This window comes from Apteryx mantelli, chromosome 2 (genome assembly GCF_036417845.1).
Source record: "Apteryx mantelli isolate bAptMan1 chromosome 2, bAptMan1.hap1, whole genome shotgun sequence".
NCBI lineage: Eukaryota > Metazoa > Chordata > Aves > Apterygiformes > Apterygidae > Apteryx > Apteryx mantelli.
Window position 1 is genome coordinate 17,903,703 of NC_089979.1, and position 18,495 is coordinate 17,922,197.

At 34.3% G+C, this 18,495-nt stretch overlaps 1 protein-coding gene across 1 annotated transcript in view; it reads left to right on the top strand.

Moving 5' to 3' along the window:
- CSMD3 (CUB and Sushi multiple domains 3) overlaps positions 1-18,495 on the top strand; it is a 734,654-nt gene that overhangs the window by 630,884 nt on the left and 85,275 nt on the right. The window contains 5 exon segments of the mRNA XM_067292283.1: positions 949-1,062; positions 7,419-7,607; positions 8,016-8,162; positions 10,750-10,938; positions 17,743-17,928. Of these exon segments, the coding sequence (XP_067148384.1) occupies positions 949-1,062; positions 7,419-7,607; positions 8,016-8,162; positions 10,750-10,938; positions 17,743-17,928 (825 nt within the window).

Below are 18,495 nucleotides of genomic sequence, written 5' to 3' on the forward strand. Positions count from 1 at the left end.
CGGTTGGTAGACGACTTTAGTCCTGTTAAGTCCTCTGTTCAACAGCTTTGTGCACGTCAGCTCTGGTGCTCTCAGTTCTTCTGCATATCAATTGACAAACTTCAGTCCTGTTAACTCTTCACTCGCCCGTCAAGGAGTAACAACAAGTTTGCAGAATTTAGGAGAATCCAAGGAGGGAATGACATTCTGGCTTTCCAAAATATGTTAATAACATTACTTAGCCACCTATCCTTCAAAGAAATATTGACTTTCCGTTTTGCCTCACTGTGCATCTGTATTGGATTGGATGTTTGACTGCATGTTTCTGCTTACGTTATGGCAAAAATTTCAATTTATTCTTAACTTGTATCTATTTTTTTTTTATATTTGACGGCAAACAGAAAAACACTTTCACCTCTATTTTTCTTTTCTGTTCTTTCACCTATGTTTTTCTTTTCTGCTCTGTAGACTAAACCGGTGAGAACTGCTGAGATGCACACATTTTTACTTTTATGACAATATATAACTACATGAATTAACAACAGACAATTTCTTATTCTGAGCATGCCAAATTCAGCTATCATCAGTTAAATGTATTTCGTATTGATTTTTTTTTTCTTCAAGACTGTAGGAATTACTGACTTGATCTTGTCTTTTTATTTGGTTCCATAATGATTATCCAATGAATTATATCTCTTAGCGCTTTATGGACACATGGCTTGCCCAGCATCAGTCAGAGCCAGGCAAATTATCTAGCTAATATTGTGGTGGAAAACAGTGATAGATGTAGCATAGTGTGTGACGCAAAGCTCATTTACCACAACATTTACTTAGACTAATCAAAGTTGTTTATGCCAGAGGTCATTTTGCCCATTATATGTCAATACGGAACTTCATTAATCAATAATGTTTTCAAAGTTAAAAGTCCTAGATAATTGCTGTTTAATGGTATTCTTTTTTATCAAACAGGAGACATAATAAGGTACCAGTGTCAACCAGGCTTTACATTGGTTGGTAATGAGATTCTGACCTGTCGACTGGGAGAAAGACTTCAGATGGACGGAGCACCACCTGCTTGTCAAGGTTTGTCCTCCTCTTTGTCAGACCAGCCAAATGATGATTCCAGAGCTACCCTTCACTTCCCCTTTACGTAAAATGGCACATTTGAAATATTTCAAACCTTTTGACACTTTCAATATTATAACTGTTTGTTTCAGTGAAAATATGTCAAATATTAATGCAAAACCATTATTAACATTTTAACATCAGGTTTAAACGATAGGTTTAAAGGGCTACTGTTCTACTTTGTGAAAACAAATACTTTCACAATTCCTTTTCTAGGAGGGAGTCTAAAAGAAATGTGTAGAAATGAGCTAGTTTCTATCATTTTCTCGAGAATGTAACAGTATGAAAATTCATATGAAAATTTCAAAAATGCTAAATTACAACATAGCTCATGTTTGGATGAACAAGATCATGAAATTTTGTTGTTTTAAAGTGCAATTTGAAGTGCTTTCCATTTTTATTCAGTGTATGCTAAAGAATGATGTTTCTGTGTGCCTGTGTGCATGTGTTTTTACATTTTCCACCTTTGCTTGCAAACTCTGAATAGAGAGATATGCCACTACTTCATTGTTAAGTTAAAACAAGATTACAGTCTTGACAACCACCACCATCTCACACTTTAAACCAGTTCTTATTAAGTTGACATGTGATGTGTTATGCTAGAGTAGAATTTTTTCATACCTTTTGAAGAAAATGTGAGAGTTTTTCTTTTATGCAGTACTGACTAGGGAGCTAATGGAGGTAAGGCTTCCAACAGTTTATTATCAGAAATTGGAATTTCTTCTTAATTTCAAAGTGATGGGCACGTATCTGTGGTTTCTGGCTATTTCATCCAAGTGTTAAGAGAGATAAATAAGGACATATGGTTATAAACATTTATGACAAAGACAGAGACAAACAATCCAGCCTAAGAAAAGTATAATACGTGTAAATTAGAACCATTTTGGATCCTGCTAGTTGTTATGTTATTCCTTCATGATCCATCTACTCTTGCCATTAATATTATACCGGCTACAGAAAGTTTAAAGTACTTTCCCAAATCAGTTTGTAATAAATACAATTACTTACATTTTATTAAATGAAAAATGCTGGTATCTGGATTTGCTCCCTATCAGATGTTGTTCTCTTTTTGCAGCAATTTGAGGTAATTAGCATATCTAGAAAACACTCGTGATCAAAGATTTATTTGTTAATAGTAGTAAGTTAATTGTGAGTGAATCTGCTAGATTTACAAGTAAAGTTTTAATTTTTTGCAGTTTCTTGATAATTTTAAAAGTTTCAGAGTAGTGCACAATATAGTTACTATGAATTTAAGCATTAATATACTATTTTTTACAACTTAATTATGACTGTAGTGTTCAGCTCAGAGTTTTCAGCTGCAAGTTGAAAAATAACTGTCTTACAAATATCCTTTTCCTACATACCTGAAAAATTGGAAGGACCAGCTATTACTGCTGAATAAACTATTTCCCCCCAGTTTTATTCACAAAACAATGCAGAAGTCCTTGACAGGGCAAAAGGCAATGGGCACAACCTGAAACACAGGAAATTCTATCTGAACATAACAAATACTTTTTTTTTTTAATCTGAGAGTGAATGAACACTGGAACAGGTTGCCCAGAGAAGCTGTGGAGTCTCCATCCTTGGAGTTATTCAGAATCCGGCTGGAAACAGTCCTGGGCACGATCCTGACCCTTGGGCAGGGGGAGTTGAGCTAGATGATCTCCAGAGGTGCCTTCCAATCTCGATGATTCTGTGATTCTGTGAAAAGTCAACATAATGCCTAACATTATGTCTAGTTCTTAAAAATGCTGAGTGATCTTCAATAAGAACTTTAACATTCATTATTTCTGCAAATCTGTGCATTTATTTAGGTAACATTGTATTTGGGAATAGCGCCCCACATTCCCAATTTAAATGAAGAACCAAACTTTGCAGGTACATAGGCTTTAATGGGTGGAAAAAAATAGGAACCTCTGGGAACTGCTTTAAATGTTAAAATGCTGTAATAATAGATGGGGCAAATAGATATATGTGCTGATCCTGAGGCACTCTCTCAACACGTGTTGATAAAGTCATATGTACAGTCACTGCAAGACCCAAGACAAAAAACAGGAATGATAACTTTAATTACCCTGGTTAATCTCTAGTCTGTCACACACAAATGCTAAATGCTGGATCAAATACTAAATACTAAACCGGGGCTCTTATCATTTTCAGTCTAAAGCTGAATCAAATTAGCATAATCTTCATAATTAGTAGGATCATAGAATTTAAAAAAACTCGAAGGAATTAATTGAAATATATTGAAAATGACCGTTCAAATGGGCCACCTAGAATAAGAAAGAACATAATTGTCTGTTATATTTATTTATTTAACATACAAGTTTTAAAATATGTAACCTAAATTTCTGTGTTCAAACCCAGACTTATAGATAGCTTTGTGAATCTAGAGGTAGCAAAACTATATACATAAATATATGCCATTCATGATTTTGCCAAACTACACTAATCATACTATTTATAAACTTCATATAATACTACATCATAATACTTCAATTATGCAGGCTTTAACTCACTACATAAGAGTTACCCTGTAGGAATAAACTCAGTTCTTCTCTTGGTTCATGTTTACATTAATTTATCTATTGATTTTTCAAGAAGCAGAGCATGTTTTAGTATTAGACTTCATAGAGTTAATTTCTGTTGCCTTTTACCTTGTGCATACATTAGACATTTTAGTCAGTGTCAAGCGAGTTTCTGCTGAATTTTGCTTCAGTTTTTAACTTGATTTACACTGAAGTAAATTAATAATCACATTCAATATTCATTTTTTTTTAAATCTGAATAGTGTTGCTGAACAGAATTTAAATGAAAATACTTTTGAATCCAATGTGTCACAGTAAAGACATAATTGTCAACAACCAGGTACCACTAAGAGAAAATACTGAAACAAAATCTATTTCAGATTGTATTCGCGGGTAAAGGTTAATTTACACTCAGATGCAATATTATAATTTTAAACTATATTGACTTAAATTTTCTGATGTGTATCAATTGGATGAGCATTTCTTACATTTATTGTAGGTTTCCTCCTTTAGATCAGAAAATAATCACCAATTTCCACAAGCTTATGCAAATGTCTCTCATCTTCTTCTGTTAAAATAGAGAATCTCCCATACCCAGCATCTAGGTTTGCCCTTCCTTTTCCTTGAAATTAAATTCTACTTTCAGGATAAAATGAAAGACTCAGAGTAAGAGGATTCAAACTGTATTTTGCAATATAAGTATAGGATCCTGAGAAAATTCTTGGATGATGACTCTCAGCTATGTCTCAGCTACCTTAGCTCGGATCTATAAAATAACTTAGCTACCTGATTCCCAGGGGAATTCATTGTACAGAATTAGGTCTTTAAGCTCTCTATAAAATTCATGAGGGACACTTAGAAAGGGATCCTAAAACTGAGGACACTTTTCCAAGCAGTGTCATGTGGAGATAGCAAAATTAGCTGTAAATGAACTTGTGCAGCCAGATGACAGTGCTCTTCCTGACCTATCTCTCTCTCTCTCTTTCGCTCTGTCTGTCTGTCTCTCTCTCTTTCTTTCTCTCTCTACGTTTGTGTATACACATAGATATATACATAAATATATATATAAAAGCTTGAGAGGATCAGTTCTTTCATATGGTGAAGTCTGTATCACCACTGGCCCAGTGTGGTTTTGACGGCCAGATGATAGGCATGTGAGCTTCGGTTATTCTCTTGTAGAATGGAAGTGTTATAGTCAGTCCCTTCTTGATTAACTGAGACAAACACAGGGAGTGAGAAACAACTTTTTTTTTTTTTAATATAGCAATTAGATGATAATTTTGAAAGTGACAGATATTTTAAAATATATGATCAGATTCCTATCTCTTATGTGGGTTTTATTTATGAAAGAAGATCGCTGTTGCTTTCTTTGCTTTTCTGTGATCTCTTTTTCTCTCTATAGTCCAATGACAGTTTTCATAAAAGCCTGATTTTTCATATTTAATAACACAGCATTTTTTTCAGTGTTTCTGAGAAATATAAGATCCCATTATTTTTCTTTCTAACTGTGAGACTTAGTACTAATTCACTTTCATATAAGTGCTAGTTGTGAATATAAATGCCGGATTTTAAGGCTTCTGTTAAGCACTGTTCAGCCCTGAATAAACTGCAGGTTACTGATTCATATATCCTGAAGCAAAAGCAGTTCTTGAAAGAAGTCTCAATAGCTTGGTAATATCAACTATTTTTATTTAATTTATCAAATTCTCATGATAATACTACAGTAAAGTACCTTTCAGTCCAAGTAAAAATGCTCAGAGTGTAGACAAACCTCTTCTGTCTGACAAAATAAAACAATTCTAAGCTGTTAAGCTAAATCCAGTACTTCAAGCACAGAAGACCTGGTGGTTAATATCAGCTTTAGTTCTGTGCTGAAGCACGAAGCAGCTGTGTCCGTTAGCCTGAACAGAGCTCCATGCAAGTACAGGTTTACCACTTCAAACACTTCTTAGTTCTGATGTTTATTGTTCTATGTAGACCTAATGAATCAGGATTAAATCAAAATCAAGCCCTGTCATAATCTCCTTTATGACTTTTTAACTGCATTTTGCTGAATTTCAGCAATAGTGATATTATTTCTTTCACAAACTACTATTTATTGTGTTAGCATCCTCTATTCCCCCTTGAACTATGACAATTAATACAGCTAGAGTTGTTTTATATTTTCCAGCACAGCTGTAGGTGGGAGATGAATAACTGCAGACTGTGGTGTTGAAAATAAGAAAAACAACTCTTAGGAATGAGATGAAAGTAATATCTGCTGAACAAGCCAGCAGGGATGGAGCAAGTTCTTCTTTCATCCCTGCAGGAGACACTCTCATGTTGTGGGGTCCAGCCTTTCCCAACAATATTTTAGAGACCAGGGTAAAGCATGTTCCCTTTTTTCTTTCCTAGAGTTGACTTTGGGAAAAAGGCTGTCAGCTATTAAGAAGTTGATATCTTTAGGGTTCATTTCTTTAAATTTCTTCTTCAGCTGCCTTAGATCTAGTCATCTGGGAAATGCTCTGTCCCTGTGTTAGAAGGGGGAAAATATCAGGTTGTCTGAACTTGTGAGTCCCCTGTACCAGAAATGTGAAAATGTAACTAAAAATCACTGATACACACATCTAGTAAAAAAGGAGGTGATATGTAGATGTAAATTCGGTATGTACGTAACATATATGACACAGTTACACAGCTGTTACACTTAACTGAAGGATAATGAAGTATATGGAGTTTAAAAAATATATATACCAGGTTGATATTTGGATTTTTTAGGTGGGGCAGAACTCACCTACATTTTTTCCCCTAATTTGATCTTTATTTTCTCAGAAGGTGTTTATCATATGATGACCTGCTGTGCATGTTTTTTAAAGGAAGAAAGTAGATGAGTTACCTAAAGTCAGCCTGAAAGTCAGGAATAGAACACCAATGTCTTGACTGCTAGTCTTAGACTTTGATTTTGAGAAACTCTTCTTTTCTTCTTCATCTGGTAAGAGATAGGAAAGAAATGGCACTATATTGTGTACGGAGACTGAGAAATAGAATTTCAAATGATTTTTATTGCAAGTAAAGGCAATAAACTAGCATTATGTGAGGTTTCTCTGGATCCAAAAGCAAGATAGCTGCATTAGCACAATTCTACTTTCTGTCCAGTTAGCCCTGCTGAGAGGCTGGGCTAGTTAGTCATAACAAAATGTCAGCCTGAAGTGTGTCTGTTATCTTCTAGGCCAAAGGCAGAATGTCTGAGTAGTGCTGCATTATACAATGTAGATATATCAATGTTTTTGAAGCTTGTTTGAGGATCTCAAAATATAGGTGCCGCTTTGCTTTATACAGACATTGTAGGAGGAATTGACTGCTTTTTATTTAGAATCTGACAACTAAAGATCACATGGTGTCTTCAATTTTGGCTTTCAGTGCAAAACTTTTCCTGGAACTATTGCTGATGGCAGTAGTAATCTGAAAAAAAAAAAAAAAAAAGTCTGTGGTTCATTTTTTAATAAAGCAATTGAGTTTTTAAGCGCAGTCTAAAATGACAGCATATCTTCTAGACAATCTTCTAGACAATGAAAGAGGAAAAAGTGGGACAATAAGTTCTGAAGGTTGCATGTTTATTTTTAAGATATATGTTATTTTAGATTTTTTTTTCTACAACTAGCTTTGTTCCTTAAATGTCAGTCTTTCTATATATATGGCAATAAAATGAACAATGCAGATATTTAAAACTAAGACAAACCTTACCAATCACATGACACATAAAAATAGTGGACTTAGATTTTTTTAAACAATCCATCTATTTCACAGTGCTCTGTCCAGCCAATGAAATGCGTCTGGATTCAACAGGAGTCATACTGAGCCCTGGTTATCCTGACAGCTACCCAAACCTGCAGATGTGTGCGTGGACCATTACTGTGGAAAAGGGTTATAATATCAGCATGTTCTTTGAATTCTTCCAGACAGAAAAGGAATTTGATATACTTGAGGTGTTTGATGGTAACTATAGGATGCACAACTTTGGATGATACTTTTTATATTTATGTGTATTTTTACATTACATCTGTGTTACCACTCCCAAATCACATTATGCATACCATAATTGATTTAAGTATAAAAAACAGTTAAATAAGCACATCTTTGGGTTTGTTGTGCTAAAAAGAATTGTTGGATTATATTGTGTTTCAAGATTGTACTGCATTAGTTATGTTTAAAAACAGTTTTGTTTCAGAACAAATATGCATTCTGTAATATATATCATATAATGTCAACTTCCATTTTTAAATGTGATTAATTTACTATTTGCCTGGAGGATGTATTTAAAGTACATCAGTTGTATGCCTATAATTTATTGTATGTGATTTTAAACTTTGTAACTCCTTTATTTTTTTTCTTGCTTACGTCAAGGACCAAATAGTCATAGCCCATTGCTCATTTCTCTCAGTGGGGACTATTCATCTTCTCTAAATATAACTAGCAATGGCCATGAGGTATTTCTGCGGTGGTCAGCGGATCATGGCACAAATAAAAAAGGTTTCAGGATAAGATATATAGGTATGTAAATTAAACTTTCTTTAATGTGTATAAAATCTCAATATAGAACATATTTATTTGTGTGAAAAGAATAATGTAAGCTGTGTTTTGTGACCTCAGTTACCCAAACTAAAAGAAAATCCAGTTTGTTTTATGCACGAATCCAATGATACTGATCTTACGTAAAAAAATAATCTAAATAGAATAAAGGCAGCACATGTGCTCTGTAGATATTTAAGGAATAGTTTCATAAAACTTTTAAATGGCATAAGCCAGCACCATTACTGAAAGAAGTAGTCTCACCCTTCTGCCACCCATCATTTACTTCCATGCATATGCCTCCATCCTTCCTACCGAATCATTGTGCAATTCAACTTAAACACTTCTGGTGGGTCAGAGAAGGAGGTGGCAACAAGGCAAGAATGAACAGCTGTAGGGTGGAAAAATGTGAGACCCTGAAGGACTGAACCCTTTAATTCAAAGCTCAGAAGCAACAAACAGTGTAAGAAGAGATCAATTGGTATGTAAAAAAAGCCAAGGTTGAGTGTGATATTAATTCAAATAGACATATTTATGAACAGTGAGTGAAGACGATACTTAACAAAGACTGATTTTTATATAATTGTTTTTATAGGATTATTATGTAATATCCATTTTTACAGGTTAATAATATTCCTTACTCAAACTAAGCTAAATCTGTTGTCATTTATGGCAATTTCACAAAATCTGTATTTCAATGTTGTAGCATGACTGAAGACACAAAATACAGAATGAAAAGTACTGGGACTAGTAGCTGCAGAACAGTTTCCGTGTCAATACTGGTGAAGTTAGTGGCATGACACAATTTCACTTTAGAAAATGGAGAAAGCAGTAGAAAATAAGTAGGAATTTTTTCTGTCTGCTGTGTGGTTTCTTTCCTCACTCAATTTTGGTTACTTCACTATTGCAGGAAAATACTTAGGCCTAGTACAAAAGTCTGTGAAATAGAGTATCAGTGTCATCTTTCCCTGTAGGAGAGCACAGATTTCTGAGAGATAAAATATGTTTATTATATAGTTAGATAAAATTCACTGTTGGCTAGACAGAAAACATTACGCTGTGCTTATTTTCTTTGCATGTAGTATCTGTGGGATCCTTTAAAAATAAGAGAAATCTCTTAATATTCTGTCTTTACTGGCAGTGTAACAAGGATATTGAGACTTAGACAGGCAATCCTAGCTAGTGAATGGTCTGTATCATGCAGAAAACACCAGTATATTTCCTCATACACTAAAGGAGTAGAAATGGCTGTGTCTCTGCTTTTTCTAAGGGTATGAGGAACAATTTGGGGTAAAGAAGAAAACATTTCCATGTTATGTGCTCTGAAAGGCCTGCCAGTGTTTTATCTTCTGCTGCTTGCTTTAATAAAGAGTAAATAAACAGCTGCATGACTCATTCCTGATCAGAGGAAGCCTTTGCCTGTGAAAACCATTGCACTGAGGTAAATCAGTAGTGGGACATGGAAAGGCTGGAAGAGTGAGCCAAGCAGCACTTCACTGTTTCGCTGACTACTGGAGCGGAGTGAGGTTCTCCCCAGTTACCAACATTTCTGTAAAGCATGAAGGGAGAACTTGGGAAACAACTTCTAACTTGCTTTTCTTTCCTATGAAATGAGGAAGCAGTGTCTTAGCCAACCCATCTTGACTTCTCTTTGACCAAAAAGATCAGAAACTTAAGTTAAATTATTAAACAAACAAAATTTATTTTAAACTGGCTAGCAGGTTGTAAAACCCTTCTGGTGGACGCTGTTGGCAAGCTAGACAAAACCAAACTACTTCAGTCTCATGGACTTAATGAGCAAGGGGAATTAAAAAATATATATAAGCATAATAACAGTATAATAATCAAGTATTCTTTAATGTTATATAGACTTGCACATAAATTCTTTCAGATTAAAACAACTATATCTCTCAGTGATCTTTTTGCTCTTATAAAGATTTCTAGATGTTATTTCGAAAGCTTTTTTTTTTGCATGGTATCCAAATAAGACTTCTGTAGGGCTTCTCAGGTTCTAAATAAATTACAAAGAGAAGAAAATGCAGATGCAGTGTTTTTGCTACATATTTTAATGGCACTCATAAATATGATTAAACTCTGTCTTAACTTTTGCTAGTTCATTTTCAGTTCACAGAATCCAGAACTTGAAAGAAATAACTTTGCTAGGACCAGAAAAAAAAAGAAATTTGAAAAGGGTTATGTGTAGGATGCCCTTGATGGTTCCTTCTTCAGAACACTTTGTACACTGCAGAAACTTATGAGATTGCATTAAATTTCACCATGGACTAAAATTCTATGTGTTGTTCAGTTTAAAAAACAAGGTGGTAAAACGCAGTTATACAAATGAGCTATCACTTTTCACTTCCTCTCAAAGTATTGAACCCTGAAGCCTTGATAAGGCCCTGTTCTTTCACCTTTATACTCAGTGTTTGATGAATGCATGATGAGGGCACAAAATACAACTTTTAGTGATACATTTCTCATCTCATTATAAGATATCCACTGAGTTCAATAAGAATTGTCATCTGGCTCCTACATACATCTTTTATTTATTTAATATTTGTGTTTAAAGCTCTCTATTGTAGTACTCCAGAGTCCCCTCCACACGGTTTCATTGTCAGTCAGACAGGCGGACAGCTCAACAGTGTGGTTCGCTGGGCTTGCGATCGAGGTTTTCGGCTCGTTGGGAAAAGTACTGCTGTATGTAGGAAGTCTCCGTACGGTTATTACTCATGGGATGTTCCAGTCCCAGCTTGTCAAGGTAATTGTTTCATGATAAAATAATATACACTCACAAACTCTTTTTTTTTTCCTTTTCTAATGTAAGCTATCAGTTTTCTGATTGATTTAAAATGAACATGAGGTAATCGTTTAATGTTCATACCTCTGTATGAAAATGCTTCTACCCATTAAACCTTACCAAATAAATGCATTTTCAGCAAATAGTAGTTTAACAGAATCTGCTAAGGCTGGCAAGTATCAAGATAATTTGCATCACTGTGAGAAAAAATACAAGGTTAAAATATAAAAACACTCAAAATATTCATTTAAAACTTAATGTTTAGTAAAGTTCATTTAATTTGTCTTGTTTAGTTCTGCTTTAAATTTTTAATTTTATTTTTCACTCTAATTCACACTTTGTCATAATCCAAGAATATGTAAAATGAGGAAGCCTAAGAACAGGATACTGGCCAAAAGAAACATTACCTTTGATGCCATTCTAATCTTTTGAGGTTTAAATGTAATGAGGTTTACTGTGTATTTAGTTTCTTCTGCCTTAAAAAAGCAAAACATGTTTTCCTTAGCAAGGAAAATTAAATAACTATTTAATGTCCATTGAGATTGTATTCTAATTCTTCCTTTCTTAAGAAGAATGCTTTTCTGCTTATAAATTGCACATGTATTTGTTCAGTTATCTTTGTTAGAATTTATTAATGAAAAATTGCAGATGTGATGTCTACGTTTTGTACAGTGTTTTATATAGCAAGGAATTTCTGTTGTTCTCTTATATAAGCTGAGGAAAACACTGATTGTATTTACCTCTCAGATAAGGTATTTCAGCTTTGCAAATCATATGTTCATAGAAGCAATAAACCTTCTTTAGGATATCCCAGCTAAGTATTTTGACCAGATGCTTGCAGACATTTTATTCCTATTGACCAGTGGAGAGAAATGCTATATAAATGTTCAAATTTCCCACAAGTGTTTTTTGCCTTTGGAACTATGTGTTTCTGAAGCATAACAAAATAATCTCAGTTTCAAAGCTTTCTGATAAATTTATATTAATATATAAAAAGTGTGTGTGCATTTTTCAAAATTGAAAGTCATCAAAAAAAAACCCAAAGCAAAAACAGGCAGTGTGTTTCATTCCTTAGCTTTTTCTCCTTCTTGGTCTATGCCTGACACTAGTAATTGAATGTCTCAAATAATGTTGAATGAAAAAAAACAATATAGCCTTCCACATGCAAATAGCAGATGATTATTGCCAACAGTATAGTAGAGTTCAGTGAACAGAGTTCAGTAATGGCAATAGTTGCACTACTCAAAGATAATACTTCAAGAACAAGTGGAATTAAGTGCTTAGTAATCTCATGGTGTCTGATCATACAAAGACTTTTAGACTAACTGTTGCTGTAATGTAAATTTCAGTATAATATACATATTAATTTAATAGCAGTTAGTTATAATTGTTCATTTAATGAAGGTTAACTTTGATACATGATATGGACTTCATTTGATTCTTCTAGCAAGTCCTTGTATGCGGGAAGTGGTTTGCGGTCATAATATATATGCCCTGCAACTCATGCCAGCCAGCTCATTAGATTCAACATAAACATTATTACTGCAAAAGCCCCTCAGAAATAACCTGATTCAATGCATCACTCCTGCATCTAAGCTTTCCCTTGCCTTGCCAATGTGAAAATTATCCCGCATATGGAAGATTTACGATACAACCTCTTGTATCAAAAGATTGAGAACATTGTCAGTAAATATCCCTAATGTTCTTTAACAGACAATATCCAAGGCACATTCCTTTTATTTCTGAAAAGTACAGCTTCGCCACCAAGTAGTTCCAACTCTTTTAACTGTGGGTTAGTGGTTTTTAGAACTTCATGATGTGGTCATTATAATTGCCCATCACATTTTTATCCTTCACAATTTACCAGCTAATTCTGCTTCACATTTTCACATTTATAGCATAACTACCAAAGCCAATTTAACCAGTTCTTTCACACATCCCAATTTTGCCATGGGTGACCATTGTACACACACAAAAAATGTGGCACTTGCAATTTTTTTTCAATTTGCAGAATGTTTTTAAGACCAGTGCAGCTCATTTTAATCTATTTCTCTCCTTCTTAAACGAAGATTATCAGTCAAATCACAGTAGTTGTTACTGACATCATCCTTTAGGAAATGAGAAATCTAAGGAATCAAAATTTGAGAATTCCTTAATATATTGCCTCTACAATCAGCACAGCTGGCATTGTTTTTAACAATGCTATCTCCGTTTCTCTTCAAGCATTTTTTACTGCTTGCGGAAGGTTTTCCTGACTGTGTTTAAACCAGTGCTGTCTCTCTACATTTCTCATTTTTCATCTGTACAATTATTGAGTCATCACTCTGAATGCTCTCCTGTAGCTAATGAATGCCAGTAGCCTTTTTCACTGCTACTTTTTGTCAAGATTGAGAGTTATGTTAGAGCAACGCGTTTTTAATGTTCTCATTCTTACACCTATATGAATAGAAATCCTGATCTCTAAACTTCTAAATATATAATACCAGTCATTCTTCAAATCACTTGAGCTACAGAACTTTAACTGAAAAATCCAGATAAATAACCTTACGAAAGCTTTTTTGTATTATGTATAGACCCAAATATATCTTAGTAGAAAATACTCAATACAGCAGTGAGGAATCAAAAGGAAAAGCCTCAATCTAAGACTTCAACAGTTAACTGAAACCTGCTTCAAAGTTAATATAAAACCACCCTTTTCCTGCCATGAAAAAAACTAAAAGGAACTTGCTTCAAACTCTAATATAAGTATAGTAGTGGCAATAATAATTACTATTAAATACAAACTTTACTGTTCTAACTTTTAGATACTAACTGTTCTGTTTTTAAAGAAATTATAATATGAAAGTATTGTCCATCCACGCATCCATCCCAGTTTTAATGACACCAAGCCTCTGAAATCACAAGTCAATAAAAGTTTCCCGTGGTTAACTAAATTATGAGAATTGATTATGATAAAGGTTTTAAAGAATGAGAATTAACATGCTGCAAGAAAGGAAATTAAAATTTTATACTTCATATAAATGTAAGCATATTTACAAGTGATAAAGATTCTCAGTAGCTTCAAAGTATTTTTAAAGCACTTATTTTTCTCTCAGTTATTGCTTACATTTTACTTTTTATCCCAGCGTTACATGATCCTTATTTTTAATGATGAAATATTTCTCTTGCAAATAAGTGTTGTCTCACACAGACCCCATCAGAAATCAGTATTAATATTTCATAATTTCATATAAGGATTACTGGCAAATGGTTTGGCAGAAATTCTTGGTCAAGTTGTTGAGTAAACAAAACTTGTAAAATAAAGTGCAATTCAGAAGAGTTAAGTAGCTCAGAAATCTAAATTGTCATACTTGTGATTGTTAAGCAAATGATACTAAAGCATACCAAAAAAAAAGGAATGAAAAAAAGGCTGCCTTTAATGTTAAAATTGTACTATCCCGACTGCTATCTACAGGTATGATTTTCTCAGAAATGATATTTTTGTCAGGTAAAATGCTAGAGTGCATTTATGGTAGTCTGGGACCAAATGTCTGATGTGTAAAGAAATTATCTTCTACCTTTAAATGTTTTTAGAGATGTTTATAAGTTTGAGATAGCCATATTCATATACATTAGTTAGCTATATTAATTAATAATTAATACAGCTGTGTTAATGAACATCACCTTTTAAAGTGATGTTCAAGGCAATTAGTTTTCATAATATTTCTTCATTCTTCATGGGTCAAATGTCCAAGTAATTACATTCAGAGGAGTATGCTCCTGAATATTTTCAGAAGTAGTCTTGCCTATGTTTGAAATGCTCCTGGTAAAGGATGTGAGCCGTCCTTTAATTTTACCAGTTCTCAGCTGGTGTCAGCATTGGTGCTCAGTATTTTGTCTCCTGGAGGAGTAGAAGGTACCTACACCTACCAAGTGGATTTTTTTTCTTTTTTTAATGAGTCAGACTAAATCCAAGGATCAAAGGTCCTTTGTACAGTGGATAGTAAGATTTTTGCTTGGGAAATTGTCATTATCACAGAAACTTTTAGTTGTGCCTTAACATTTAAATAAGGATTCTTAACAGCTTTATCCCAGTCCCATGATAATATGAAATTTCATATAAGTCTTTGGAAGGTGCTGGTGGTCCTCAAGAACTAGTAAACTTAAGGTCTTCCAAGAACTTCATGTGTACATCTTTGAATTTGGCGCTGTGTTCTGAAGCTGGTGAACAAAAAATAGGTTTTAATGTTCTAGTTATGACTTTTTTAATACCCTTCTGACATCAGTTTGCAAAAACATGGTTTGTAATGTCCAAGCTGGTATACAGTGATCAAACATTTCAGTGATAAACTTGTTTTTTTGTGCACTTTGGGTATTCTTTATTAGTCTTTTTTCTTCTGTTGGGTTTTCAGATGAGGCAATACTTTGCTTTAATCTTTTCACTTTTTCTTTTCCTTAACTAAATCTTAAATTTCTGTGCAAGTTTGCACACAAGTAAAATTCAGCTCATAACTGCTGACAACTAAATGTCTCAATAATTCCTTGATAGCTTTAGTGTTTATATAAAAGACTTGTCGAGGATTTGGAACGTTGGGATGAAGCTTATTTTTTAATAATTTAAAGTTAAGGGAAAAATATATTTTTCTTGTGCCACAAAATTGATTCTGTTAACATGGATGGTCTTGCTCAAAATTTATCTAGTTCAGTCACTAATGGAGACTTTTGAATATTGAAGGAGTCATCATTAATCTCTATGGTAGATATGAAACATTTGAGGTATATATGAAACACCTGAGACTGTATATTTTGCTGATTGCTTAAAGGGATAGAATCTGCAGTATGTGCACAAGTAGTGCTATGGCCTTTGTTGGTCCTCAGGACCATAAGTCGCTCTGGGCTCTTCCAGTTTTTATACTCTGCTGGAAGTTGACTTTGTTGTTACCGGTAATGGACTGGGTTCTGGAAGCTCCGTTATAGTCTGAAACTTCTTTTTATTGTAGATACATGGTTGGAAAGGAGGTGGTATACTTGGCCAATAAAAATCTATCAATTTATAGATTATGGCAAGATGAGTCATGGGGTGGATGTTGGTATCATTTAGTTTGACTTGATCACCTTGCTTATACCAGCTTTTGCTTGTCTTCCTCACTGCAGGGAAGAGGTCTGCCTAATATGTTTACTGCTCTCATCCAAATTCTTGAGGAGTTTGAGATACGATAAACACCATCTTTGTCATATGTTTTAATTTTAGTGTCAGGGGGGTTCTGTTTCCTTCTTTGGTAGTATCAGGTGCGGTAGTAGAGCTTTGTCAGATGTTTAGTAAAAGCTCTCCTGGACCATCTGTTTAGTTAGCTTGTCACTTTTGATCTTAAAATTATGGAAGAGGTGAGAGGTTAAAGTCTGAGCTGTCACTTTTGATTCACAGTGTTTTACTAGGATCAGCAACTCCAAATGTACAGGAGAAAAACCAGGCTTTGCAGCTAGAATTAGTGAACTGATAGATTTTCCAAGTTTTCTTTCATATGCTTGGAATTCAGTAGAATTCAGTGATGCTCCCAGTGCCTTCACTGCATCCAAATCACTGTTTTTCTCTTTTTCTTCTAAAGGCATTTGTCTTCAGTTTCCACTAGATATAGTAATAGCTGTGAGATATGTTTTATGGTTACTTAGATATGGTGATGAACAAACTGATCATAGTTTTCCTGGATCTTTTCAATACAGTGTGTTCCATCTTTAACTTCACAAGCCATATGAGATTTCTTTTTATGGAAATTAAGCCTATTTTAGCATTGATTTTATCACCTCTGTTCTGCAAGTTGTGATAGTATTAGTGCTTTTCCTCCATCTCAGCCACGATTATTAGCTTTGGTGCAAGGCCTTTTGGTACTGTTGTTATACTGCTTATGAAGGAGATTCGGCTTGCATCAGGCCAGCTCACAGCAGGGACAACAGCTGCATGCCCTCTCTGTCCCAGCTATTTATACATAGTCCAAGAGGGTCCAAGAGGCTTCACTTTTCATATCTCTGTACAAAGGATAGGTACCTCTTGTAGGATTCAAAATTCCACTTCAAAGTAAGGTATTTCAGTGTTAAACATGTAAGTAAGTCCTTTGTTTTGGATTTGGTCTGTGTTTAATGGGCGGTGTTAAAATGCAGAAAAGATTCAGTGTTCATTTTATACCAAAAAAAGGGAAACTATTACATAGAGTCAGATCTTCTATTTGTGCTTTTCCTTTGCTGAGTGATATTAAAAAAAAACAACATTGCTTGCATTTTTATTTGCCAATTTTAAAATATTTACAAAGAGTATTTTATTTCTGCTTTGCAAGAGAAAAAATAGAATGTTGAAAGTTAGTATTAGTGTCTTGCCAAAGGTTGCACAGTACATCTGATGCAAGAAGCCAGAAATACAAACTAGATTTCTAATGTCTCAGTTTGGTGCTTTGTGCATTCAACCATGCTGATAATATTTTTTCCGGATATTCTGTATTGCATCTTCTGTGATTATCTTCTGCACTTTGAATGGATAGCTGCAGGGTTATGAACTATACTCATTTCTACCTCCTCCATTGAGGAAGATATAATAATGGTCCAAAAACTTTCTGAGGTTTCATCCCTTAATTTTAAGATAATTAATATTTCTAGGCTTAAAACACACATTAATAAGTTAAAGAGCCATTTGTATGAATATGTGACTGTTGACAGCACAGAGCATAAACCCTTTGAGGCAAGAGGCAGCTTATAGTGAAGAACCAATAAAAATATTTTGTGTTTCTCTTTGATTAGCAATATCTTGTGGAATTCCTAAAGCTCCAGTAAATGGTGGAATATTAACCACAGATTACTTAGTTGGCACCCGTGTTACTTACTTTTGCAACGATGGGTATAGACTATCATCCAAGGAACTTACTACTGCAGTCTGCCAGCCAGATGGTACATGGAGCAATCACAACAAAACACCTCGCTGTGTAGGTAAGAAATATGTAAAAATTCTCCAGGGAATAAGAACCTGACTGTACATTGTGTTTATTTATCTAAGACACAAAACTTTGCATTACTTAAACTTTCAGCTTCTGGTTGCTTTAACCTGTGAGTCATTGGTGGCATTAAGTTATTTTAATCAGATATATATTGAAGCATTCTGTGACAACAGAAGAAGGAGGATACTACACATCATAGAATACACTCAAGCTGATAATTAATTTTCAGCTAAATCGAAGTTTATGGTTACAGAGGTTTATGCAAAACTCAGCTCTTTAGAGAGCTCCTATACTGCTAAAAAACCCTATTCACTATCCAGAATTGCAAAATCTCTGGTATTTCACAGTTCTGTGAAACTACTGCTGATTATTTGTATCTGGCCCATCATTATAATCCTCCATCATCTAAAATCCAGGGAACATCACTGAAGAGAAAATGTATGTTCAGTTCCAGGGAGAAACAGATTCCCAAAAAGTTGTAAGTGGGATATGAACACATAGGTGATCGTAAGACTGACACAGAAATGTCAGACAGAGCATCAGATATCCATTAAGATTT